At 50.7% G+C, this 27,089-nt stretch overlaps 2 protein-coding genes across 2 annotated transcripts; both read right to left on the reverse strand.

The window, feature by feature from the left end:
- Positions 1–4,050: 4,050 nt before the first annotated feature.
- Positions 4,051–9,853, reverse strand: LOC309373090 (uncharacterized protein). Its single transcript, XM_081917310.1, has 4 exons — positions 9,348–9,853; positions 8,214–8,363; positions 7,416–7,568; positions 4,051–4,483 (listed from the first exon to the last, which is right to left on the reverse strand). The coding sequence occupies exons 1-4, from the start codon at positions 9,757–9,759 to the stop codon at positions 4,452–4,454; spliced, it is 747 nt and encodes a 248-aa protein (XP_081773436.1). The 5' UTR covers positions 9,760–9,853; the 3' UTR covers positions 4,051–4,451.
- A 7,904-nt stretch (positions 9,854–17,757) lies between these two features.
- Positions 17,758–25,852, reverse strand: WFDC2 (WAP four-disulfide core domain 2). Its single transcript, XM_081917396.1, has 4 exons — positions 25,683–25,852; positions 25,212–25,361; positions 19,338–19,490; positions 17,758–17,951 (listed from the first exon to the last, which is right to left on the reverse strand). The coding sequence occupies exons 1-3, from the start codon at positions 25,789–25,791 to the stop codon at positions 19,339–19,341; spliced, it is 411 nt and encodes a 136-aa protein (XP_081773522.1). The 5' UTR covers positions 25,792–25,852; the 3' UTR covers positions 17,758–17,951; position 19,338.
- Positions 25,853–27,089: the final 1,237 nt, after the last annotated feature.

Raw genomic sequence — 27,089 nt, forward strand, 5'->3', positions numbered from 1 at the left:
GAACCTTAGCCCTGTCCATGGCCAGTCCCTCGTCGGACAACTTGTAGCCAAGGAAATCAACCTCTCTGACATCAAACTGGCATTTTTCCAACTTGGCGTACAGCCTGTGGTCCTTCAGCCTCTGCAGGACCTCCCTCACGTCCTTATCGTGATCCTCCGGCGATTCCGAGAAAATCAGGATATCGTCGAGAAAGCAGACACACTTCTTGTAGAGGAGACCTGCTAGCACGTGGTGCATAAATGCTTGAAAAACGTGGCTGCCATTTTGGAGACCGAAAGGCATGACTCTGTATTCGTATGTGCCCAGAGGGGTGAACATGGCGGTCTTCCACTCATCTCCTTTCCGGATGCGGATGAGATTGTAAGCTCCACGTAGGTCCAGCTTGGTGAAAACCTTGCCCCTCCTGACGGTCGCTAAAAGGTCGTCAATCTTGGGCATGGGGAAAGCTTTGGGCTTAGTCAAGCTGTTTATGAACCTGTAATCCACTATAAGCCTTTTTTGGGGCGTGTTTTTCTTCTTCACAAAGAACACAGGGCTGCCACCCGCTGCTTTAGATTCCTGGATGAAACCTCGCTTGAGGTTATGGTCTATGAACTCCCGAAGCTCTTGCATCTCGTCTTCCGACATAGAGTACAGCTTGGCAGCAGGCAGTTGCGCCCCTGGCACTAAATCAATCGCGCAGTCGTAAGGTCTGTGAGGCGGCAACTTGTCAGCTTCCTTCTCACAGAAAACCTCCAAGAAGTCCTGGTACTTGTGAGGCACTGTTTGCACCATACCCAGATGCAACCGCTGCTCGGCTTCTCCTCCCTGATCGGTCTGAAAGCAATGCTGAGCACAATACGATGAACAAAAGGTGATCTGCCGCTGGTACCACGCAACCGCGGGACTGTGCCTCTCCAGCCAACTCATGCCTAACACGATGGGTGTGTCCGATAAGTGGGTGACATTGAAACTAATAAGTTCTCGATGGTTGCCAATCTGCATCATCATGGGAGGGGTTTGCTGCACCACTTGCCCCCCCAGCAACTTCCTGCCGTCTACCGTGACCACGTTTAGAGGCGTCGTTGCAGGCAGGAGCGCCATGTTGTGCTGCTTAACGAACTGCAGTCCCACGAAGTCGGCGTTGCTTCCCGAATCGATCGTTATTGGAACCTCGAGGAGTCTCCCATCAGGCAACTGGAGTGTTGCTGTGAGCAGAACTGCCGGTCTGGGAGGCAAAGGGTCCACGCTCTGCAGTGATGCTGGGGGCTTGTCTACAGATCCGCCTGGCTGAGCCCCAGTAGCTCTGCTTCCAGCCAGGCACTGTCGTTTCCCTGAAGCTGCTCCCCTGGTTGCACCTCTGCTGTTACAGTTGCCAGTGCTGCAGTGTGCTTCTGGAGCCTCTGGGGGCACTCTTTCGCCATATGGTGCGCACTGTCACAGATGTAACACTTCCTGGTTCCTCTAGGAGGCTTCGCTTTGGCTGCACCAGGGACAGGGCTCTGGGATGGCTTCTGAGCCCTAGCACCACCAATCTCCATTGGCTCCTCGCTGTCCTTCCCCATTGGCGAGGGGTGCGCACGGCTGAAATCCCTGTGCACAAAAGGGAGAGTCCTCGCTTGCGCACGCGCTTGGGGCCCGTCCTCCTCGTGCCACGGACGTCCCTCATGTCGAATTCCAATAGCTAAAGCCCGATGCACCACGTCTTCTAGGGTCTGGGGTCTGTCCCCCCTAGCGATCTCATCCTTGATGGGGGGGCTCAATCCCTCCCAAAAAAGATCGCTGACCGGCTTACTGTCCTTTGGCCAATCTAAGGCGGTGAGCAATGCAAAAAATTTAGAGTGGTATTGGCGCACAGTCGCTTTCCCCTGCCTCAGCCCGTGCATTTGACGGCGCGCAATGTCCACATCCACAGAGGATTGAAAACAAGAATCCATCGCTTTGATGAACGCAGTTGAATTGCGACGGGCCGGTCCATCTTCGCGCCACAGATTGCGTAACCAAGCCCTGGCCTCCCCATGCAGGTGCGAAACAATGAACCCCACTTTCTCCTCCTCATCTTTAAAATCGTGACGGAGTAAATGCAGTGCATATACGACGTCCGCTCTGAAATTGGGATAGTCTTGCAAGGTGCCATTAAAATGCGGAACCAGGGCACCCCCCCTCCGTCCAAGCGCAATGCCCTCCGCTCTGGAACCTGGGGCCCCCGCCCTGTCCGCGTGTTCCCACCTTGCCTGCAAATCCTGGCACGTCTTCTCCAAGTCGTCATTCTTCTTCTGCGAAGCAATGACTGCCGATGTGAGAGCGGTAACCTGATCCCGCAGTGCAACCAGCTGCTCCTCAGCGCTCATGGCTGCTCCCGTTCGTGAGCTTCGCAAAAAAAAATTTTTTGCTTTAGGAGAGGGGACTTACTGACACGGCCACCCAGGACGGGTCCCAGCTCACAAGAGACCTCACTCCGTTGCAGTTTATTTACAGGAAAAGTTTATTGAAGATTTCTGCTTCTCGTACAGTTCAGCATCGTGGCCGTACGTCTGTCACGTTAGACCGCTGAAGTCCCCTCTGACTCCTCCCCTCTTCCACACCAACTTAATAGCCTGGCTCTAGACCACCTCTTCCTCTCCTTTCTTTTCCGCAGGGTCTTCCTGCCCCCCTGGGTTCCCTCTCTCCGTGACTCGCCTGAGGCTGAATCCTCTGCCGCCTCTTCCCCCCTCCTTCTGGCTTTAGGGCCGGGCTCCTCCCCTGAGCTCTCTCCACTTCCGCGCGCCTCTACGTTTGAACTTGGCGCGCGTACGTTGCTGCTGACCTTTCTTTCGACCGCTACACCACCCCTTGTTCTGCTCTCCACCCTTTCCGGCTGAACACCTTGCTCCAACCCCCTTTCTCTGTTCTCTCCTAATCCTGCTCCCTCCGAGAGGCTGACGACTCCACCCCCTTTACTCCGTTCCGGCTGAGACGCCTCTTGCTGCGTCTGTCTTCCACTGGGCTCCTCTCCGCTTCTCCCTTCTCCTCCCTTTTGCTTGATTAAGGTAACCCCCTTTTGAGAATCCTCTGACTCGCTGCTCAGACTCGTGGATTCCCTCAGAATTCCGTCATCTTCTTCCTCATCCTTCTGCCCCTCCTCCCACTCGCTCTCCGTCTCCTCTGTCATCTCCTCCTCTCTCCCAGAAACCCTGACACATACAAAGAAGATAAGTATAGAAACAAAAAACAAATAAGTTTGAAAAAACAAGAAAAACGGGGAAAGAAAAGAAAAGAAAACCAAGGATTTATACAACGTCATATCTATCAAATAAAAATTATCTGGCTCATTTTAACGGATCGGGGCATCATTCCATCGGGACTCATAATACAAAAATCTGGGAGCCTCTCGGCCCCTTGGCCGGCTTGTGACACTGAGCTGCCACAACAGAGTTCCTGGCTCCAGAGCCTGCAAGGAGGAGCACCTTGAGAAACTGTCTGGCGACCAGAGGAAACCTGTTGATGCATTTCCACCGCCATGAATAACTCCAAAGAAATGTTGATGCCCACTTTTTTGGCTCACTTTATGACACCTCGTAATTCATAAGATAAAGCTTGTTTTTCCTCAGATGCAGGAATTTGCCCTCTTCACCTCATGTAGGCAGGATTCCTTATAACCATTTATGACCTGGCGGTGTTTGTAGAATTTGTACTGTGAAAAAAGGAAAGGGGTCAAACCACCGCAAGAGGTGCTGAAATTTTGGGAGGTTGGATAGTTACAATGGAATGGTCTCGGGGGCGGGGGACATATTTCTATTCTTATTTATTTTTTATTATTACGTTGTCAAAATTAAAAAAAATATAAAAAATAATTATCGATGATGATGGTGGTGATCATAATCATAATCATTTATTATTTATACCCCGCCCATCTGTCTGGCTTTCCCCAGCCACTCTGGGCGGCTTTCAACAGAGCATTAAAAACAGAATAAAACTTCAAACATTAAAAACAGGGACATGGCATGAAATGTTTTGAAGAATTTCTTCAACTCCATAGTTAGCAGGAAACACAGGGGGCACAAGCACAGAGCAGAACAACAAATCCTTAATTCTATTGTACATGATAAGAAGCACCTTTAATGTGTTTGCTTGCGGTACATGATCTACTAAATGGCTGCTTTCTTGGCTTGGCTTTCATTCAGAGCCAGGAGGGAGGGACAGGAGGTGGGATGCCAAATCCAAAAGGGAAGTCCTACAGCTTCTTGATACTGTCAGGTGTTGTGTGCATGCACAGAGCGACGGGCGCAGGTGGTCTGGAGGACGGAGCAAGCAGTGACGACCCAGCCATACGAATTGAGGGCTGCTGTGCAAAGGGAGAATTTTACTTCGAAAGTGGGTGAGGGACTCCAACGAACATGGCGAAGGTGAAGAGGAGACCAAGTGCCAAGAGATGAGGGAGGCCAGTGGTTGTCATGGCCCTGGGGTCGGGGTCTGTGGAGGGTCCCCCACCTCAGGTGTTCCATGGGGTCTCGGCTTCTGGATCTGCAGAGGGAAGATGAGAGAGGGATTAGTGAGCATAACTTTGCTGGAGGTGTACAACACACTGTATGCGCGGTCTATCCAGAAGATATTTGTGTTTCAAGGAGTTAAGTGATCCGTCAAACCTAGACAGCATCTTAGACAAACCTAGACAAACCTAAACAGCATCTTAAAAAGCAGAGACATCACCTTGCCGAGAAAGGTCCGTATAGTTAAAGCTATGATTTTCCCAGTAGTGATGTATGGAAGTGAGAGCTGGATCATAAAGAAGGCTAATCGCTGAAGAATGGGTGCTTTTGAATTTTGGCGCTGGAGGAGACTTTTGAGTGTCCCACGGACTGCAAGAAGATCAAACCTCTCCATTCTGAAGGAAATCAGCCCTGAGTGCTCACTGGAAGGACAGATCCTGAAGCTGAGACTCCAAGACTTTGGCTACCTCATGAGAAGAGAAGACTCCCTGGAAAAGACCCTGATGTTGGGAAAGATGGAGGGCGCAAGGAGAAGGGGACGACAGAGGATGAGATGGTGGGACAGTGTTCTCGAAGCTACGAACATGAGTTTGACCAAACTGGGAGGCAGTGGAAGACAGCAGTGCCTGGCGTGCTCTGGTCCATGCGGTCATGAAGAGCTGGACACGACTAAATGACTCAACAACAACAACATATGATCCATCATAGTTACCCTTCCTGCCCCCTGTTCCTTTCCCCTTCCCTATCTCTTGTTAAGCTCTTTCATGGATGAGAAACAACCTTTAATGTCTTAATCTGTTGGAAGGAAGCGATAGTGCTGGGTACCTACTTTGATGTTGGACATTGTTTGGAGAAAGTGAGGCACTGGGAGAGGGTGGCTAATGAATTATCTGCACATAGCCAGTCAAGCAAGCCATGCAGGCTAACAGGCTAGCTATCTATAAATTGGATGGTTTGGGGCATAGTTTCTGAGAAGCTCATGCAGAGACGGATGGCTGTGGGGCCGTGGAAACTGGGGCTACCTGGGGAGTCACTTCGCCACTTCTAGAGGGCTTCCAAGTGGCAGATTGAGGCGCTTGCTTGGCATGTATATATTGCTTGCTGTTTAAAACCAAATCTTCAATATTCCCACTCATTTGTGTTTTGTATCACTTCTGAATCCCATTTTAAAAGAACCGCCTTGCATTTGGCAAGACACACAGCACCATCTCTGTAGATGGTGTTTGACATGTGCCTGTCCCAAGGGTTGTGCCATTTACAAGGGAGAGACACATGACAGTTGCGTGTCGAGGTCCCCAAGCCACCCCCCAAATAACTCACAATGCACACTTAATTTTTGTTTAAGGTTTTTGGCATAATTTTGGCCACAACTTTATTTAAATACAAAACCGTGAGTGGTTGTTTAGGCATTGGTTAAGACTATCTGTCCCCCCGCCTGGGGACAGAACTGACTTCTGGGCACCACCGAAAGACAGTGCGGGGGAAAGCAAGTCGGGGAGAAATGGAGCTGAGTCACAGACCCTCAATTCTCATCCGCATGCTCCCCAAAGGCTTGCCGGCCCTAGTCCCATTCCAGGGATTGGACGAAAAGATGGCAAGCCCCAGGATTCCTTTAACGGAATTCCCTTTCCGCAGCAACCATGGAGGGGCAGGCCCAGCCTATCCTAACCCCTCCTCCACCAATTTATAACCAATGCCTAACCGCAGCCTTACAAGTTGTGACGATTTGCTACGCAGTAGGCAAAAACCAAATGGCCCAGCCAATCAGCCAGATGGACAAAATTCCTACCAGTCCCCTGCCCCAACGGCAGACGACCCCATGACAGGCATAGCAAGGTCAATGCAACAACCCCTTACTCAAGGGCGGGTGGGCGGGTGATCAGTTGCACGCAGCAAAGAGAAAGCTCCAGGCTGCGTGCAGAGTATTTAAACATTTTACCCCTCCCACCAAAATTGCAACATAACTTTTACCCCAGCAACCCAGTGAACCAATCACTGCCCCAGGCCATCTTTAGAGACCCTGCCTGGTAACAGAGGGGTGGCTCAGCAGACCCCACTGCAACACGTGCTCTCCATGAAGGAGAACACGCTGAAGAGGACAGATATGGAGGTGAACAGGGGAAGGACCTGGTATGATTTCAGTTACATAAACAGTGCAATAGCATCTAATGCATGTTTAACTGGAGCAATTTCAGCTGTATGCAGTTGAAGGTAGGATGGCTGAAATTGCACAAGTTAAACCCAAGCAAAGGGGAGAGGCTCATTTTTTGCCAGGTCTGCTTGGGTGTAAAGAGAACTCTCTGCTTTGCTGGGAAGCGGGGGCAAGATCTGCTCAGCATGCCAGATCTGCAAAGCTCAGACATGACCTTGCAGGTGCCATATGATTTTCTATGAGATCTCGCACGGCCATCCCTAGCCTTATTCAGCATGAATATGGTTTTTAAGCTCTCTACTTTGCTTGTTGGGCAAGGTCTACTCATTGGATTAGGGTGGAATCTACACGCATGTAAAAATAACGCTGTGAAAATGCTTTTAAAAAAAGTTTTGAAAAATACATTAAATTTGCCATAGCTCACTTTCGCCATCTAGTGTCACATTTGTATATTGCACTTTGCAACACGCTTAAAACATTTTGTTTGCAGCTGTGTAGCTGAGTTCTGGGAACTCTCTGTCTTTTCTTCACCTGCAAGCTGCAAAGGAGCCTCCGTCAGATTGCAAAAGTGTGCATCTCAAGCAAAATTACATTCAAAGGTGGTCATATTAGGAGAAACTTGCCCTAAAATGTTGATGAATTTTCAAGAGGACTTAAGAAAATAATAACGCAGAAATGAACATGAGACCAGCAAAACGAGAAACCAGCCGCAATCAATACTGACAGGTTCACTGAGACTTCCTGCCCCTGAAGACCCACAACACAGAAATGATGTCTTCACACACCCCATGCCCCTTCTCTGCCACTCACTTACCTTGCTCTCTGGGAGGGACGCAGTTCCATTTCTTGCAGCCGCTCATGCAGCACTTCCTGTCGCTGGGACAATCGGAGTCCTCTCTGCACTGATCCCTGCAGATGCCCAGCAGTGATATGATAGGGGGGTCCGGAGGGCAGAACCCTGGTTTATCTGCATGGGGAGAAAGGGAGGGCATCAGACTCCTAATCTCAAGGTCGTGGGTTCGAGACCCAAGTTGGGCAAAAAAAATCCTGTATTGCAGGGGCTGGACTGGATGACCCTCATGGTCCCTTCCAGCACTACAGTTTGCAGGCATTGCCTGGAGGGACTGGACATCCATCCATGGAGAAGGTGCTTGCAGAATTCCAGAAGGGTTTCAGGCCGGCTCCTGCCCAGCTCCCCCTCCCTCATCCTACAGAAGGAGCAGAATTCAGATTGTGCTCCTTGCAGGAAAGCTTCACCCAGCAGGAGTTGCTTGTTGCAGCCCACTCATCTCTCTGGCACCTCACCAGCAAACACTGTTAGCCCAAGTTACAATCTGAGCATTGGGCATGCTTTCCCTGGACATTCTCCTGTGCGGAGGGGCCCCTGCCTGGAGACGGTGCCACTGCTGGGCCCCTGGCACCATGGGCAACTTGCCTCCCATCACAGCCAGCCCCCCCATTGCATCCAGCACCTTAAAATGCCATTCCTGCATGGCAGGATCCCTTGGGGCCCTTCCAGCTCTGCAGTTCTATGAACCTGGCATTGAGGTCCACCTGAGACTGGGTCCTGGGGGCAGGAGAATTGCGGGGGGCAAAGGAGGGCAAGTGTTACCGTTTGGGAGACGGCAAGAGGCCCCGCAGCCCGTCCAGCAGCATTTCTCTGTCCCCGCACAGCTGGCATCGGACTGGCACTCTTCTGTGCAGTTTCCACGGGCCGTCCCCAGTGTTGCATTGGGGCACGTGCCAGCTTTCTCTGCAGCAACTGGAAAAGGCAAAGAGAAGTAGACATTATGAAGAACTTTCGGGCTTTAAAAGCTGTTTGGCTGTGGAACTGCGTCAGGAGATTGTGGACTCTCCTCCCTTGGAGGTTTTTAAGCAGAGGTTGGATGGCTGTCTGTCATGGGTGCTTTGGCTGAGATTCTTGCATTGCTGGGGGCTGGAATTAGATAACCCTCGGGGTCCCTTCCAACTCTACAGTTCTCTGATAAAGGTAAAGGTAAAGGTACCCCTGCCTGTACGGGCCAGTCTTGCCAGACTCTGGGGTTGTGCGCCCATCTCACTTAAGAGGCCAGGGGCCAGCGCTGTCCGGAGACACTTCCGGGTCACATGGCCAGCGTGACATCGCTGCTCTGGCGAGCCAGAGCCGCACACGGAAACGCCGTTTACCTTCCCGCTGGTAAGCGGTCCCTATTTATCTACTTGCACCCGGAGGTGCTTTCGAACTGCTAGGTTGGCAGGCGCTGGGACCGAGCAGCGGGAGCGCACCCCGCCGCAGGGATTCGAACCGCCGACCTTTCGATCGGCAAGTCCTAGGCGCTGAGGCTTTAACCCACAGCGCCACCTGCGTCCCTACAGTTCTCTGATAGCCACCTTTAAATATCTAAATGATATGGTAGATGGAACAAGCTTGTTTTCTGCTGCTCCAGAGGGTAAGATCTGAACCAACGACTTCTAGTTATAGGGAAGGGGTTTCTGACTAAACATCAGGAAGAACTTTCTGAGGCTGAGAGCTGTTGGATGGTGGACCGGCAGCAGGCCTCCAAGATTCCAGGTAAAGGTAGCTCCCAGTTCTACCTGGAAATGCAACCAGGGATTGATAAGGTGGGTCTTTCTGTCGGCAAGGCAGACACTCTCCCCTCCCCCCGCTGAGCTGTGGACCTTCTGCTTCTTTGTCCAGCTGGGCTAGGCTGGAAACAAGGGCTTTACTCTCCTTCTCTCCTAGGGACTGCCACCCGCTCACACCCACCTGTAACGTTCTGCCCAGGTGTGTCTGTCAGGTGAGCTGAGGCTGTGAGAAGCCCCACCAAGGAGACGAGGAGGAGGTGGTGGAAGCAGCTGCTATTCCTGGTCTTCATGGTGATGCTGCTTGCAGAGAAGATGTTGTGGTCTCTGGCTGTTGCCAGCCAAGCTTTCAGCTCTCTCAGGTGTGGCTGGTGGAGGGGGAGGGAGGCAGGGAGGTGGGGAGGTGGAAGAGAGGCTCCTGGGCGATGACTGGAGAACACGGTGAGCCCAGCTCCCTCCTCCTTCCATTGCACAATCGGATCAGGTAACAGCCCTGGCTCTGGTGTGAACCAGGAAGCTGGAGGCTCAGAGAGCAGGCTCAGACTCAGGCGGCGATCTTTCCTGAGAAGCACAGCCCAGGCCAGGTGGTTTGCCATCAGCAACCTGGAAGCCCAAGGAATGACTCTTACCTGTGTTGGCCAAGGGTGAAGGGCTTCCCACAAATCCTATGCTTGCATCTGAGATGTGACGGTTCTCGGGGTGCAGCCTGAGGAGCCTTGCAACTTCCATGCAGCTTCTTCTGGGGTGGGAAATAGCTAATGGTGCAGCAGGAAAGAATTACTAGCCACAGCAGTGCTTCTGAATACTGTGATAGGAATTTCGAGGTCTTAAAGGTAAAGGTAAAGGGACCCCTGACCATTAGGTCCAGTCGTGGCCGACTCTGGGGTTGTGGTGCTCATCTCTCTTTACTGGTCGAGGGAGCCGGCATAGAGCTTTCGGGTCATGTGGCCAGCATGACTAAGCCGCTTCTGGTGAACCAGAGCAGCGCATGGAAATGCTGTTTACCTTCCCGCCGGAGCGGTACCTATTTATCTACTTGCACTTTGACGTGCTAGGTTGACAGGAGCAGGGACCAAGCAAAGGGAGCTCACCCCGTCACGGAGATTCGAACTGCCAACCTTCTGATTGGTGTGTCCTAGGCTCTGTGGTTTAACCCACAGTGCCACCCGCGTCCCTTTGAGGTCTTAGATATATGTTAAATGTTCATAAGTTTACCAACCAAGCACGTACAAAGATCAGCACAGGAAGATAGACCTGAAACCATTTTTGATTTCCAAACTGATTTCTCTGCAAGGTCAAAGGAAAATGGAAAAGCCTCCCCATTGTCTTTTCCTTCACAAATCCTGTCTTAAGATATGAACAGGGTGTGAGCCTGACCTGGCTCACCAACTAAGTATTTATCATTACAAAAGACTGGCCAGGCTCCCCAGGCAATCCAACCAAGTGACCATTAAACAGGTAACCTGGCAGGCAGGAAGTAAACAAAGCACTCAGATTTCTGCTGTAGACCGCCTCTTCTGTGATGTAGGTATGATGTTTCTGGGGGGTGGTTTTGATCTACAGGGTGGCAATTTCAAAAGCTTTTATAAGGCCTTGCACAACATTGTTCTGGGTTCCTCCTCCCTCCTGCGTGTGATGAGGGGAGCACCCTATTGCAACAGATCAATGAAGATCAGGCTTACTAGCTGCTTTGCTTCTCAATATTCTCTGGTTGGCCTCTGTTATCTTCTCCTACCAATAGGGAACCCACGTAAAGACTCTATATGGGCTCTTGGACACCCCATAAGGGAAAAAAGGCAGATATTTTTTTACAACAATACCATCTGTCAGTAGATGCAGGAGGGGAGAATGTTCCTCTTGTTCTGCTTGTGCGTTTCCCATTCAGACACCTGGTCGGCCCCTGGGAGAACGGGATGCTGGACTAGGTGGGCCATTGGCCTGATCCAGCAGGATCTCCTTATGTTCTTAGGAAGGAGAGAGCCTAGACTTGGTGGCTGCAGGTGCTACGGAAGAGGAAATGCCCCACAAGACAGAGAGGGCAATGGGGTGGTCTTTAAGGTGCCAGTAGAGACATTCCTCTGCCCTCTTTCAGGACATATCCAGAACTTCAGCCCTGTAAAGCTGCAAGGCAGCCTCCCCCCCCCCCCCGCCGCTGAGTTATTGGGGGTGAGGAAAAGCAGAGTTTCAGGGTGGGCGCCAGTGGTGGCTGAAGAATAATGCACCAAATTCAAGCTTATTTGAAATGGTTGAGTGATTTTTGGACCTGCTTAGTGGTTGTTAGAGAGCAATCTCTCTCTCTCTCTCTCTCTCTCTCTCTCTCTCTCTCTCTCTCTCTCTCTCTGCTGTCCCACCCCCTGCCCAGACCATGAGGACAGAGGCTCTTACTTAAGAGTAAAGGCGAGATTGAGCAGGACGATCAGGGCTGGGAGCAGCAGCCCACAGTGAAGGAGTCCACAAACAGGGCAAGGAGCTCAGAACTCCAGAGAAGCAAACTAGTTGGCCTCCTAGGAAGGGCAAGGCACACTTCCTCATAGAATCAGAGAATTGTAGAGTTGGAAGGGACCCTCAAGGGTCATCCAGTCCAACCCACTGCAGCACAGGAATCACAGCTCAGGTGTCCCTCACAGGTGGCCACCCAAACTCTGCCTGAAAATCTCCAATGAAGGAGAGTCCATCACCTTCTGAAACCATCCATTCCACCATGGTCAAACAGCCATGAGAAAGTCCTTCCTAATGTTGAGTCAGAATCTCCTTCCTTGGCATTTTAATCAGTTGGTTCAGATCTTCCCCTCTTGAGCAGCAGCAGAAAACAAGCTTGCTCCATCTTCCATGTGGCAGCCCTCCAGAGACTTGAAGTTGCCTAACCTATCGCTTCCATCTATTGGTTCTTAGGTGGAAAGCTCTCCTGGGCCTGGAGAAGCCAGATGGACCTTCCTGGGTTACTGAGGTCCAGCTACGTGTCTCTGCTATGGATGCCTATTGCACTCCTCCCTTTCGGGTCTGGATCATCTCCAGACATTGACCACCAAGGATAGCTCAGTTGGTTTGAATGTGGTGCTGATAACACCAAGGCTGCAGGTTCAATCCCCATATTCTTGTTTGCAGGGGGTTGGACTAAATAATCCTCAGGGTCCCTTCCAACCTTGCATCTATATTTCCATGATCAGCAAAACCTTCCCTGCAGTTGAAGACTTTGTGGCCACTTGGAAAACTCCAGAGGTGTGACCCTGGTCTGTTGAGACAGGTGAGTCACACTTTCCTTTTTTGAGAAGGTTTAGCTTCTTCAATGTCACCTAGTTGGGTTGTGTTTGCAGCTAATTTGCAGACAGCCCCCGGCCACAGTCCCCTATGTAGCACCTCTGAAGCCTAGGAGAGCCACTGCTGCTGCCAGTCAGTGTTGGTGACAAATAGTGCTACTTGGACGGTCCGAGGCAGCTTCCAGCATTCCTACCAGATTGATATAGATTTGGTCTATTGCTTCCTCTGGACATTTTAGCATATACCAGTGGCACTGCTCCTTCTCTTGATCTGGACACTATACTTCTGGATCAAAAGTAGTGTCCAGGTCAAGGGAAGTGATAGTACCACTCTGATCTGCCTTGGTCAGACCACATCTGGAATACTATGTCCAGTTCTGGGCGCCACAATTTAAGGAGGATATTAACAAGCTGCAAGGTGAGCAGAGGAGGGTGGCCAGGATGATCAAGGGTCTGGAAACCAAGCCTTATGAAGAATGGTCGAAGGAGTTGGGTATGTCTGGCCTGCATAAGAGAAGAAGAAGAGTTTGGATTTGATATCCCACTTTATCACTACCCAAAGGAGTCTCAAAGCGGCTCACAATCTCCTTTCCCTTCCTCCCCCACAACAAACACTCTGTGAGGTGTGTGGGGCTGAGAGACTTCAGAGAAGTGTGACTGGCCCAAGGTCACACAGCAGCTGCATGTGGAAGAGCGGAGACGTGAACCTGGTTCACCAGATTACGAGTCCACCACTCTGAACCACTACACCACACTGGTGTAGGAGGAGACTGAGAGGAGATATAGAATCATAGAATCATAGAGTTGGAAGTAGGAGGCCCAGGGTTCGCTCTGATTGTTTAGAAATACACAATCGCTTTGAGGTCCTCTCCCCTAGCATGGAAGACGAAGAGCAAACTCCATTTGAGGATCTCTCCCTCATTACAGTCGATCAGGTATATGAAGATGAGCAGCAAAGTCAGTCCTCAGGGAATGTGCAGGCGACCTTGGAACAGACAGCTCACGGAAGAACCCCGACCAGACTTGATGGCCCTTGTGGTCTCTTCCAACTCTATGATTCTATGATTCTATGAGACCACAAGGACCATCGAGTCCAACCCCCTGCCAAGCAGGAAACACCATCAGAGCACTCCTGACCTATGGTTGTCAAGCCTCTGCTTAAAGACCTCCAAAGAAGGAGACTCCACCACACTCCTTGGCAGCAAATTCCACTGTCAAACAGCTCTTACTGTCAGGAAGTTCTTCCTAATGTTTAGGTGGAATCTTCTTTCTTGTAGTTTGGATCCATTACTCCGTGTCCGCTTCTCTGGAGTAGCAGAAAACAACCTTTCTCCCTTCTCTATGTGACATCCTTTTATATATTTGAACATGGCTATCATATCACCCCTTAACCTCCTCTTCTCCAGGCTAAACATGCCCATATGATGGTCCTCTTTAAATATCTCAAGGGCTTTCACATGTCAGAGGGAGCAAACTTGTTTTCTTCTGCTCTGGAGGGCAGGACTCAAACCAATGGCTTCAAGTGAGAAGAAAGGAGATTCCAATTAAAGCTTGGGAAGAAATTTCTGGAGGTAGGAGTTGTGGAATGGATGACCTTGGAAGGTGGTGGACTCTCCCTATTGGGAGGTTTTTAAACAGAGGGGATTATAAATCCTCAAGCAAATGACCTCCATCCCCAACTTGGGTCCCTTTTTACTTATGCAAGTTTCACTTCTGAAGTTTTCCTTCTTCATTTTCCTAGTGCGGGAAGAGCATCAAAGGAACAGCTGCGCTGCCCCTTTAGGAAACGGTCAGCCTCCACAGTGCAGCCACCTAGTGGCAGGAAACGGACATTGACTGAAATGTGCTTCATCTGCACAGCTGGGAGTGACTTGAGTTATTTCCACGTTTTGCAGAAGAGCGACTGGAGGCGTGTCAGTTAGTGCAATGACAAGCAAAGTGATATTGGCCAGAAACTGTGGCTCAGCTTTCAGAGGGAGGCAGGGTCTGCTGTCCTGTAAGCACTTGCCCTAACTGGCATTGGAATGGGAATTTGGGACCTAAGGAAGACAGAAGCAAAGTGAAAATTGCTTTGCAAAGTTTCCTGGGCTGCAGGTGCGTCCTGTTCCATGATACAGTTTGCAATAAGACTCGCTGCTGGGCCTCCTCCACTCTGATGCCCCACTTTCCGTGGGGGGTAGGAAGTGGATCTTGCTGCTGGGAACGGTTGCAATAATAATAATAATAATAATAATAATAATAATAATAATAATAATAATAATTTATTATTTATACCCCACCCATCTGGCTGGGTTTCACCAGCCACTCTGGGCAGCTTCCAACAGAACTCTAAAATACAATAACCTATTAAACATTAAAAGCTTCCCTAAAGAGGGGTGCCTTCGGATGCCTTCTAAAAGTCAGGCAGTTGTTTATTTCCTTCACATCTGGTGGGAGGGCGTTCCACAGGGCGGGCTCCACCACTGAGAAGGCCCTCTGCCTGGTTCCCTGTAACTTGGCTTCTCACAGCGAGGGAACCACCAGAAGGCCCTCGGAGCTGGACCTCCGTGTCCGGGCAGAATGATGGAGGTGGAGACGCTCCTTCAGGTCTACTGGACCGAGGCCGTATAGGGCTTCAAAGGGCTTGCCATAAGTTGAAGAGCAAAAAAGAGGACAGACCAAGCTGCTGCCAGCCCAAGCTGGGGAAAGAGGCATGCGGGGCTGCCACTGCCATGCCCTTTTCCCTGGCTCAGGTTGGCAGCGGCAGTGGTGTGCAGAGGAGCCCAAGTCTGTACCTGATCTGCTCAAGCCCAAGAAACCACTAACTAACTATATAAATAAATCCCCAAACCTGGACATTTCCCTCAAAATGTAAAAATTCCCCCAGATGGGCATGTTGGACCCCCAAAAGAGGACATGTCTGGGATTTCCCAGATGTATGGCAACCTTACTTCTGGGGGAGACCATCTTCTCCTTGCTCTGCAGCCTCCCCTCTGAGAGTGACCAGGCTGACCACGCAAGTGGGAACAAATGTGCAGAAAGTCATGTGCAAGGCAGGGGAAGAAGAAAGGGCCAGCAAGCCCCCCAGGAGGTTGGCGCCCTGTTGGAAGTTTGAGTGCTGAGACAGATATGGACCTCCAGATTCCCAGACTACCCTTGTACCTTTATTTCTATGCTGACCTCTCTCATTGTCTCTTTGTTGGTTAGACTGATACCTCTCCGCTTGCATTGTGCTTTCGGCTCCCTCTGCCTTCTGACACTCCTCTCTCAGACCTCGAGAGGTCAGGCTGGAACGTTCCATCACAGGAGGAGCCAGCGTATTGAATAAAATAACACCACAGGCTAGTCACTTAGACTAGAACCAGGAGCGTTTCTACCCAAGTATGTAGGTACGGCAATAAACGGCTTTGTGATTTTCCTACCTGCAAGCATCTCCCTGTTTGTGTGGTGGCTGGTTGCCACAAGCAAAAGTCTTCTCTCTAACCGGGATCCACTCCCTTAGTGCTTCCTTGCTGGGTTTCAGCAAGTCACCCAGTGAAGTCCAGTACACTTGCAAGGAACTGCTCATTCCCCCACCTGCATGCTCCAGATGAGTCCCCATGCGCACTCTGGAAGCAGCCCCAGAGAAACATCCCGTGAGAGAATGAAACCAGGTCTGCATTTTCAGGAGGAGGCACTCAGCCCTAAAGTCTTCCTTTCTGCTTTGAAATTTGGCCCTCCAATTTTGTTTCATGTTGCCTCATTTGCACATAAAGGGAACTGTGGTTTATGAGATGAAGCCCTGGACCTGGCCAGGGGCTTAACTATGGGTTGTTTCCTGCCAACAAGCAACTGCCTGAAGCCATGGTTTGTGATTTGTGGCTTGACAGGCCATCTAGCAGCAGTGCTTGCCAGGAGATAAAGGCAGGAGGAAAGAAGAGCCGGATAGCAAACTTTGGAAATACAAGCCATGGTCTATTTGATTATCCTGATTTATTTATTTTTAATGTGTTTGTGGGAGGTGGTGCTATTGTTCTGCTTTTGCTTTTATTATGTTTTTCGTGTTTTTATCTTGTATCTTTATGCTGTGAACCAACCTGACATCTACGGATGAAAGGAAGTATGCAAGTTTAATAAATAAAATAAGTAAATATTCAGGCACAGGTTGTGGTTAAGTCTTGTGTTGATGAACAAAGCAAGTGATTGTCAAGTAATTTAAGCTTTGCAAAAACTGAGCTATTTGGTTAGAATGTGGTGCTGACGCCAAGGTTGTCCCCATCTGGGGCAGCTGCGTATTGGGCTAGATGATTCTCGGGAAGCTTCTCAATGCTATGATTCTTTGAGAGCAACCAAAGAAAAGCACTTTGCAAGACACCTTTGCTAAACCCAGCAGCTCTTGCTTTGAAGAGTTTCCTTAATCACATAACTAGCAGGTGTGATAGGAATTTTGTGGTCTTAGATATATGTTAAATGTGCATAACCGCACGTACATAGATCAGCACAGGAAGACCGACCTGGAACCATTTTAGATTCCCAAATTGACCAAATGTTTTCTCTGTAAGGTCAAAGGAAAATGGAAAAGCCTCCCCACTGTCTTAAGGGTATGTCTGTGTTTGAAGAGGGTGAGCCTATGACCAGGCTCAGGAACTAAGTATTTATCATTACTAAGTATTTATCATTACAAAAGACTGGCCAGGCTCCCCAGGGTATCCAGTCAAGTAAGCATTAACAGGTAACCTGCCAGACAGGACTCAGATTTCTGTTGTAGACAGCCCTTTCTGTGATGTAGGTATGATGTATCTGGAGTGGTGGTCTTGAGCTACACCCCTTCTGTGATGTATGTATGATGTTTCTGGGGGTGGTCTTGATCTACAGGGTGGCAATTTAAAAGTCTATATAAGGGCTTGCGCACCATTGTTCTGGGTTCCTCCTGCCTCCTGCGTGTGAGGGGAGCACCCTGTTGCAACAGATCAATAAAGATCAGGCTTACTAGCTGCTTTGCTTCTCAATATTCTCTGGTTGGCCTCTGTTATTTTCTCCTACAATAGGGAACCCACTTAAGGACTCTATATGGGCTCTTGGAGACCCCATAAGGGAAAAAGGGCAGATTTTTGTTTACAACACAGGAAACACAGGGCATGTGATTCTGTGCAGAGCATTTCGGCACACGATCTGTGTGGCTGTTTTCTTGGCTTGGCTTTCACTGTGAGACAGGAGGGAGGAATGGCAGGTGGGAGGAATGGGAGGTGGGCCTCTCCCGGGGGGGGGGGGGGTGTTTGTGTGCTCCATCTCCCACTTTCTGGTGTGTCGTCCCCCCCCCAAGCAAGGGAGGCGGGTGGTTCAAAGGGCAGAGCAAGGGGAACAAGAAAGCCACAGGAACCAGGGACTGCTGTGCAAAGTGAGAGTTTTACTGCAAAAGTGGGTGAGGGGGTCCAGCAAACATGGCGGAGGTGGGGAGGTGACCAGGTGCTGAGAGCAGAGCATCAGGGAGACGGTGCTGGTCACTGCCCTCAGGTCGGGGTCTGTGGAGGGTCCCCCACTACTGCTGCTCCACAAGGTCCCGGACGCTGCATCTGGAGAGGGAAGATGACAGAGGGTGAGCCCAGCCTCATGAGTGCCTTTGCAATTATTACCATTTATTAAATTTAGACACTGCCCTCCATCTGAAGATCTCAGGGCAGTTCACAACATAAGGCAGCCCTGTTTAGGGAAGCTTTTAATGTTTCATAGACTTCAGTCATACCTCGGGTTGAATATGCTTCAGGTTGAGCGTTTTCAAGTTATTCTCCATGGCGACCCGGGTTTTGCCGCTCACACATGCGCAGATACTCAAAATGATGTCACGGGCATTCACAGGTGCATGTTACGTTCTACTCAGGATGTGAACGGGGTTCCAGAATGGATCCCGTTCGCATCCAGAGGTACCACTGTATTGTATTTTAATATTCTGTTGGAAGCCACCTAGAGTGGTTGGGGAAACCCAGCCAGATGGGTGGGGTATAAATAATAAATTATTATTATTATTATTGAAAAGGCACTGTTGCAAGGCCTGTGTTTTACAGGCACTCCAGACAGTTGGGCTGGCAGAATCCAGGCCACGACACACACCACCCCAGTGTTATAACTGTCCCACAGAAATCCTTCTAGTGAGTCAATACCGTGATGCCCAAGTAAACCCTGTGGGGGGGCTCATGGCAGGTTATGGGAGTGTCCCTGATTTCCAGGGAATGGCAGAGTTTTTCCTGCCGGCACGGCCAGTTCTGCCTGGGGTTTCTGCCGCAGACCTTTCCTCCCCTGGCTCTCAAATATGCTTCCTGCAGGACGTCACAGGTGTGGGATGTGAAACACAAGAGCAGTCAAGTACAACATTCCTAGAGTGAACATGTTTACACATGTGGAGGAATATTTGTCCAGCCAGCAGGTAAACTTCCTGTTTCCTTCTGGGCTGGGACAGACTTCCTCTGCATGTGACAAGAGGTGGGCGTGGCCTCACCTGTGCAGGTAACCACAAAAGCACAGGGCAGGGCTGCCATCTCTCTCCCTTTGACTACATGCATCGAAGAAGCAACATCTGCTTAGCCAAAGATGCACTCTTGGCCTCCAGCCAGGAGAGGACAAAGGACTGTCTCCTTATGAGTTAGTTTCCAGGTGTATGTTACTTTTCTAAGCTAAGTCTGCCTTCTGGGATCCGACTGTGAACAGAATGATGTGTGAGTAAACTCTTTTTATACTTTTATAGAAGACTGTGTCGTGTCTTATCTTTTAGGAGGGAATAAGGGGGAAATACCAGAACAGTTATTATAGAGGCTTTAGCAAGCCTGAGCAAATATATCCGCTGCGAGTTTAAAAAGGGGAATGTTACTCTGCTGAATTGTGAACTTGTTTACACAAGTTGGAAAGGCTATAATCAGACAATATATCCTCTCCTGCATCCCTGAACATTCCCACAACGGGGTCACCTCAGAATTCAGGAGTGGAACAGGCCAATTTGCCGCAGCCATTCTGGCAGCATTTCTTGTCCCCCGGGCAGTTCGAATCCACTTCGCACGCATTGTGGCAGGCGCCCAGCATGGAGATCCCGATGGAAAGGCTGGGGCAAGTGCCTGGCTTATCTGCAAGGGGAGAAGAGCAGAGAGTGAGCAGGCAGAGATGCCTGGAGCCCCAGGGAAAAAAGGAAGGCAAGCGCAGAGGCAGCCTCTGCAGCCCATCTGGCAGTGGGTCTCCTCCTCCAGGGCAGCCCAGGCTTTTCACTGCTTGTGGACAGGCGGGTGAAGGCGAGGGAGAGCATGTTTGAAGTGGAATCACAGAAGGATCCTGCAAAGCAGAAGACCAAGAAAGGAAGGGTGGAAGGGGAGGAAGAAGGAGATGGAGCTTCAGAGTCACAAAGAACACCAGAAGAACCTGACGGCTGGAACAGGCCAGTGACCCTTCTAGTCCAGGATCCTGTTCTCCCAGTGGAAAACCAGATGCCTATCATGGGGAACCAGTAATAAGTGGAAGCAGCAGCAGTTGCCTTAAAGGGGAGGCCTCTGCTGCTGACGGACAGCTGCTACCCCAAGCACACTTTGTAGCACTGGACAAGACTTACCTCTGAGGTTGGACACAGGAAGCCTTTGAAGCTCACACGACTTCCTTTTCCACACTGCACTTTTCATAGAGTTGTGGAGTTCAAAGGGACCCCCAAGGGTCATCCAGTCCAACCCCCTATAACAGAGGTTCTCAACCTGTGGGTCCCCAGATGTTTCTCAACCTGTGGGCCCCAGACTACAACTCCCATTCTCCCTGAGCTCTGGCCTTGCTAGCTAGGGTGATGGGAGTTGTAGTTCAACAACATCTAGGGACCCACAGGTTGAAAAAGGCTGCCCTGTAATGTAGGATTCTCAACTAGATCATAGATCATTTGTACAAATAAGTATGCAATTGGACACACAATAACTGTCTAAAGCAGTAGCTATAATAACATCATCATCATCAACAACAACAACAACAACAACAACAACAACAACATTTATACCCCGCCCTCCCTGGCGAAAGCCGGGCTAAGGGCGGCTAACACCAATAAAATCACAGTAAAAACATAATGGGGGGAAAGAGAGGGGGGGGGACCCAATTTAAAATATAGGTTTAACTACCACTTAAAATGCAGCCTCGTTTTAAAAGCAGCCCATAAATCAAAATCCAGACCATAAGGGGAGGGAAACACAAGGGTCAGACTGAGTCCAAACCAAAGGCCAGGCAGAACAGCTCTGTCTTGCAGGCCCTACGGAAAGATGTCAAGTCCCGCAGGGCCCTGGTCTCTTGTGACAGAGCCTTCCACCAGATTGGAGCCACAGCCGAAAAAGCCCTGGCTCTAGTTGAGACCAATCTAACCACCTTGTGACCTGGGACCTCCAAAGTGTTGTCATTTGTGGACCTTAAGGTCCTCCGCAGGGCATACCAGGAGAGGTGGTCCCGTAGCTACGAGGGTCCTAGGCCACATGTCCTAGCTACTAGTAGTCCTAGCTACTCTCTGTGTTGTCTTTGCACACAGGTGGGCACCCTTACAAACTAGTGTGCAACAGTGTTCTCTGTTCCCCTCCCCTCAATTACTGTTTCTGTTAACTTTTTTTCTATTTTGTATTTTAAGGGTGAAGGTTCCAAGGGTTCTGCATATACATACCCAAACCCTTGGGGGCCCAACCCAAAACCATCAAACGGTGCCCCCTGCCAAGGAAACAAGATTGTGGGGTTGGTGGGGGTCAAATCAACCTTTAATCTGGGAATCAAAGGCTGCTGCAAAGGTGGGGGGAGGGCCTACTGAAGGATGCTGGGTGGTGCAAACCCCAGGAGGCGCCAGGAGGCAGTCCCCCCCTTTCCTCCCTAGGGGTTGGGAGGAGAGCTTCAGTGCCACCTATTCACCCAAAGGCCACTGTAGAGGCAGCACTGGGGGAGGTGACAGCCCTCTTTCCAAGAAGTGCACCATGAGTGCAACGCAACTGTTGCTATCACCACAGGATCAAGAGCAGGTGCTGGCAGTGATGCATTCATCCGAGGCTAGATCTCCTGCCGCATGGATCCTGCTGCCTGAGATACTTGCCTCACAGGGCCTCACAGTAGATGCAAAGATAGACACACACACACAGAGAGAGAGAGAGAGAGAGAGAGAGAGAGAGAGAGAGAGAGAGAGAGAGCGCTTTTTCTGGGGGGACGCAAGGGTATGCATGTCAGGAGATCTGTTCCGCAGCTTGGTTCAAGCTGGAACAAACTTTTACTGTCCTTATCAGACGGCTATAAATCAAGCTTTCTTCTGCTGGCCTTTCTTTACTTTCACTTTTAGGCAGCTTCTTACTCACAGTGTCTCTATGCAGCTTTTTTCTCTTCCGTCTCTGAAAGCTGCCGGTACCAGGAGACTCCAACCGGGACAAAAACAGCCCCCAGTTCTTCCTCTGCTGGCACTGGGCCTGTAGCCCTGATCCCTGGGCCCATAACCATTGTCAGGAGCTTGACCTACACCCGACTGGCATGTTCTTTCCCTCCTGGTCAGTCGTTCGGGAGCTTCAAAAGCTTTCTTCAGCCTGAACATCACAGCGACCGATGCCAACAGACATCGGCACACTTAGGGATCCGCAGAGTCTTCGCAGTTTGCGTAACTCAGCAACTCAGCATTTTGGCTAGTCTATTTACATATAAACAAATACAGAGCACTGCAACATGGCTCCCTCTCTCTCTAGCATCAGACAGCAAAGAGAAAAAGAACAAAGGACAATAGTCCCACTTCATGGAACACAGGAACACAAACATCCCGTCTCCGTCACTTCCCACTCTGTGGAGTGAAAACATACATTGTCACGTGATAGACAAAAATCCCATGACTGCAGTCATGGAGCAGGAATTCTAACATCGCATACCCCTAAACATTTTGTGAATCTAAGTTTGGCTTCATTGAGGGGCAGTATTTAAATATGAGTAGGAAAATGAGAGTACCCCTAAACATTTTTTTTGGGGGGGGGGAAGCACTGGATGGATGGATAGATAGATAGATGATAGATAGATAGATAGATAGATAGATAGATAGATAGATAGATAGATAATAGAGATAGATAGAGATGATAGATAGATATCAGTCTATAGAGATGGCAAGGTTGCTGCACTGCTATCCTGCCTATTTCATAGAATCCTGGAATTATGTAGTTGGACGGGACCCTCCCCCCTCAAATCTAGGGATCATAGCTAAAGCATTTCATTCATAGACATGTTAAACACAGGAAGCGGAAACTTCGTCAGACTACTGCAGTTGAAGGTGACCTCAGAAAGCTCCATGGAGGCCATGAGCTCTTGAGAAGGGCTTTCTTGGGCCAAAATGAGTTAAATAGACCCTTGGGGTCCCTTCCAAATTACAATTCTTTGATTCTAAGGACAACATGGGGATGATGTTGCATGCGCAGGACCCCAACACGGCACCTGCACCCAGCAGTGGGTGCACCTGATCGTATGGTTTGTACACGCCCTGAGTCAACACTAAGTTCTTGCCTGTGTGAGACGCTCATTAAAGGATTTCAACAGGGAAAGAAGCACTATATTAAGCACTATATTAAGTATTTCCTGGAACTGCAGCTGGTTGCGAAAGAGAAATGCCTGGGCAAGGCGGTAGGAGTACCTTCTCCGAATGGGGAATGTCAGCCCTGCAGAGACGAAAAGGAGATTCTCTTAAGAAGCAAAGTTCTCTGCATCTCTATCAGCCTAGATGGGGCACCATCTCATCTCCGAACGCCAGCCCAGCCCACTGGGTTGGCAGGCTTAGCCTGGCATTTAACAGCATCATGAAAATGCAGAAAGTGCCCAGAGGATTCCTCACTGCTTTGTGGAGAAGCTCAGCTGGAGAAGTGGGCAACTTTCCAAGGGAAGAGGAGCCTGGAAGTGTTTTGGGGCTACCCAGGAGGTCCCTGCACGAGCTCTTCTTGCTGTTTCTTACTTCTCCAATGCCACCAAGTGTGCCTCTTTCCCGCCCCATCCTGCCCCCAGCCAGAGAAGCAAGAAAAATCCACAGCCACTTCTCCTGTGGTGGAGGCTGCCTCCAGAAGCCTCTGCCACAGCCATACGACCCCAGCAAGCCAGGCTTCAGCAGGGGGTGGGGTGCACTGGAACCTGAACATTTTGCCTCAGGCGGCAAAATGGGCCATCCCAGAGCCTAGGACTTGCCAATCAGAAGGTCGGTGGTTCGAATCCCCACAACGGGGTGAGCTCCCATTGCTCAGTCCCTGCTCCTGCCAACCTAGCAGTTTGAAAGCACCTCAAAGTGCAAGTAGATAAATAGGTACCGCTCTGGCGGGAAGGTAAACGGCGTTTCTGTGCGCTGCTCTGGTTGGCCAGAAGCGGCTTAGTCCTGCTGGCCACATGACCTGGAAGCTGTATGCCGGCTCCCTCGGCCAATAAAGCGAGATGAGCGCCGCAACCCCAGAGTCGGCCATGACTGGACCTAATGGTCAGGGGTCCCTTTACCTTACTTCCAAAAAGCCACCAGGAATTCCTGTGAAGGCCTCCCTAACCGGAGGAGGGTGAGCAGGCACCTCTGCACCCCATCCTGCTCCACTAGCTCCAGACACTTAAGGAACATGGTTACTCTTTGCAGACTGGAGTGGCAGGACATTTCAGTCCTGTGGGGGCCTCAGCTAAATGGTGGGAATGGCGTATCCAAATGGCTATGCAAGGGTTAATGTCGTAGCACAGAATCCTATGATGTTAACACCACTGTTGGGTCAGTGGTCAAGGGCAGAGAGTGTGTTTTAATTGTGAGAGCAGCAGGTGTTGTTTTCCTGCTGCTGTGTGCCTGTGAATATTTGCCAGTCTCATATATGAATTCATGTAAATATGTTTCAGAATACCAAGTAAAGTGTTATTTTCAAACAAAGTGTCTTGATAGTCTTTTCTAGGAGAGAAAAAGAGAACTATTAAAAAGGGTCGAATGACCCCAGGCAATTTCCGCATAACTGTGTACAATTACCAGACGGATATCCCCCGGGGTCCCTTCCAGTCCTCCCAGCTCTGCAATTCTATCATTCCACAAAGAAGATGCTTATCTCCTGCTTCTGCAGGATCCTGGTTGTCACAGAGAGGCTTCAGGCTGGATCCTGCACGGCTCTCTCATCCTCCTACCAAGAAGCTTAGAATCACAGAACCATAGTCGGGACCCCTGAAGGTCCTCTAGTCCAACCCCTGCAATGCAGGAATCTCAGCTAAAATATCCAACCCCTGCTTAAATGCCACCTCCCTCCTTTATGCAACAGAAGGAGCAAAATCCCAAACACTGCTCTCTGCAAGGACACTCCACGCATCAGGAGACCCCAGGCCTCACCTGCATACCTTGTTTGCCCAACTTATGACCTGACTGTTCTGCATCCATTCAGAGGGTCCTGGGCCTGGTGCCACTGACTGCTGGAAAGATGGGGCAGGGGCTTCCATAACAGGCAGCCCCCCTCCACTCACAGCATCTGGCATCATTGTGCTGAAGCTGAGGCCTAAGATTATAAGAGGAGCCTCCTGGATCAGGCCATTGGCTCATGGAATCCAGCCTCCAGTTCTCACAGCGGCCCATGGGAAATTTGCAAGCAGGATCTGAGCACCAGAGCCCTCTCCCCTTTGTGGGGATAGAGCGGAAGCATCCTGGTTAGTAGCCATGGATAGCCCTCTCCTCTACTGAGTTATCTAAACCTCTTTTTAAAGCCTTCCAGGTGGGTGCCCATCAGGGTCCCCTGTGGCAGTGAGTTCCACAGTTCAACCACGTGGTGCCTAGCTGAGACTGGCTCCGGGGGGGGGGCAGGAGGATTGCAGTGGGGGCGCAGGAGAGCCAGCATTACCATTTGGGAGGTGGCAAGAGGCCCCGCAGCCCGTCCGGCAGCACTTCTCGATGCCCTCGCAGCTGGCATCAGACTGGCACTCTTCTGTGCAGTTACTGCTGGTGCTCTCCATCTCTGTATCTGGGCATGTGCCCCCTTTGACTGCAGCAACTGGAAAACGCAAAGAGAAGACAGTGTTGCCTGGAGGGGTGCCACCCAGCCTCTTCTTGGGGGCCCTTGATGTGGCTGCAGGGAGTTCTCCTGCCCTTGGGGTGGCAAGCTGGCATCAATGCCCATGGCAGGCATTGCAGCAAATGCCTTTTCTGGGAGGGTGGAGAGCAACTGCCCTGGGCTCCCTCCCAGGTACCCACTGCAGGTAAGAGAGGCAAGAGAGTTTCCCTGCCGAAGGAGAGTCAGGCGGGCCGGGCCTCTTCATCCAGCTGGGCCAGGCTGGAGACAAGGGCTTTTCTCTTCTTCTCGTCTCACACCCACCTGTAATGTTCTGTTTGAGCAGCTCTATCCGCAGAATCGAGGCTGTGAGAAGCCCCACCAGGGAGGCGAGGACGAAGAGTTGGAGGCAGCTGCTATTCCTGGGCGTCATGGTGTTGTTCCTTGCAGAGAAGGTGCTGTGGTCTCTGGCTGCTGCAGGCCAAGCTTTAAGCTCTCTCAGGTGTGGCTGGTGGAGGGGGAGGGAGGTGGGGAGGGGGAAGAGAGGTTCCTGGGCGATGGACAGAGAACAAGTGGAGCCCAGCTCCCTCCTCCTTCCATTGCACAATCGGATCGGATCAAGTAACGCAACTGGCCCTGGTGTGAACCAGGAAACGGCAGGCTCAGGGAGCCATAAGAGAAGATTCTGGGAGTCTCTGCTCAGCTGGCTAGGGACCCTTCTGTCTCTCCACCAACTCCTGGTCTCCTTGCAGCATGCAGGGGTTGAAGATGCTCAAGCAAGCCCCTGCTCTTCCCAGAGGAGAAGTGCAAGTTGGATCAGCATCCCGAAGGCCAAGGACATTGTGCCATTGACCAAAATCACATTTCCCCATCTGAGCCCGCAAGGGGTTCTCAGGAGACATGCCAGGGCAGGTGGAGCTTGCCATCGAATGTGGTGCCACAGGGAAAGGTTCGGAGGAAGAGAGGCTGGCTGCTGGCACTGCAAAGGTCCAGGAGCACATGAGGCAGAGAAGGCAGCAGAGTGGCAGAGACTCTGCCCTTTTTCAGGGTATACCCAGATCTTCTTGTAGTGCCTCCTCTGCCACCTGAATTGTGGTTGATGGTAAAGGATGATGCAATGTTTGACGATAAGAAGAGCCCGCTGGGTCTGGTCAGTGGCACACCTGGCACAGCATCCTGTTCTCACAGTGGCTGATGTCCTCGGTGTTGCTTGAGTCCTCAAGAGCTACTGGCTCTCTCAGTCCTTCTCTAGCTTCCCACCAACTCATGGCCTCACCAAAGACCAGAGCAATCCACTGTGCCCTGTTGGTGTCTGCTCCCAACCAAAGGGCTGGGCGCAATGCAGAGTGATGCCCTGCTTTGCACAACCAGCCCTTGAGCAGGAGAGAGAAGGGGCAAGCCTGTCATCTGAGGTACCAGGCTGGCTGTCCAGGTCTCATGTTCCATGTTAGCCCGGCTGGGGGGCCACCCAGGTCCCTTTGCCCCCTCCCTGTTGGGTCACAGGGCACCTGGCAGCTTCCCTCCTTGCGTGTGTTCTCACGCCAGTTAAATCCCCGCTGTCAACAATGAGGCAAGGTTTTGGGAATGCTGGAGCTGATGCTTTGTTTGCAGTTGCAGGCACCATGCCTGATCGAGGGACACAGATGTCCGCTTACGTAATGGGGGTTTAACTCTCCCAGCTTCCAGGGCAAGCAAGATTGTCGGCCCAAGCAGGATTAGCACCCCTAAGAA

Source organism: Podarcis melisellensis (assembly GCF_964234715.1).
Source record: "Podarcis melisellensis genome assembly, chromosome: 6".
NCBI lineage: Eukaryota > Metazoa > Chordata > Lepidosauria > Squamata > Lacertidae > Podarcis > Podarcis melisellensis.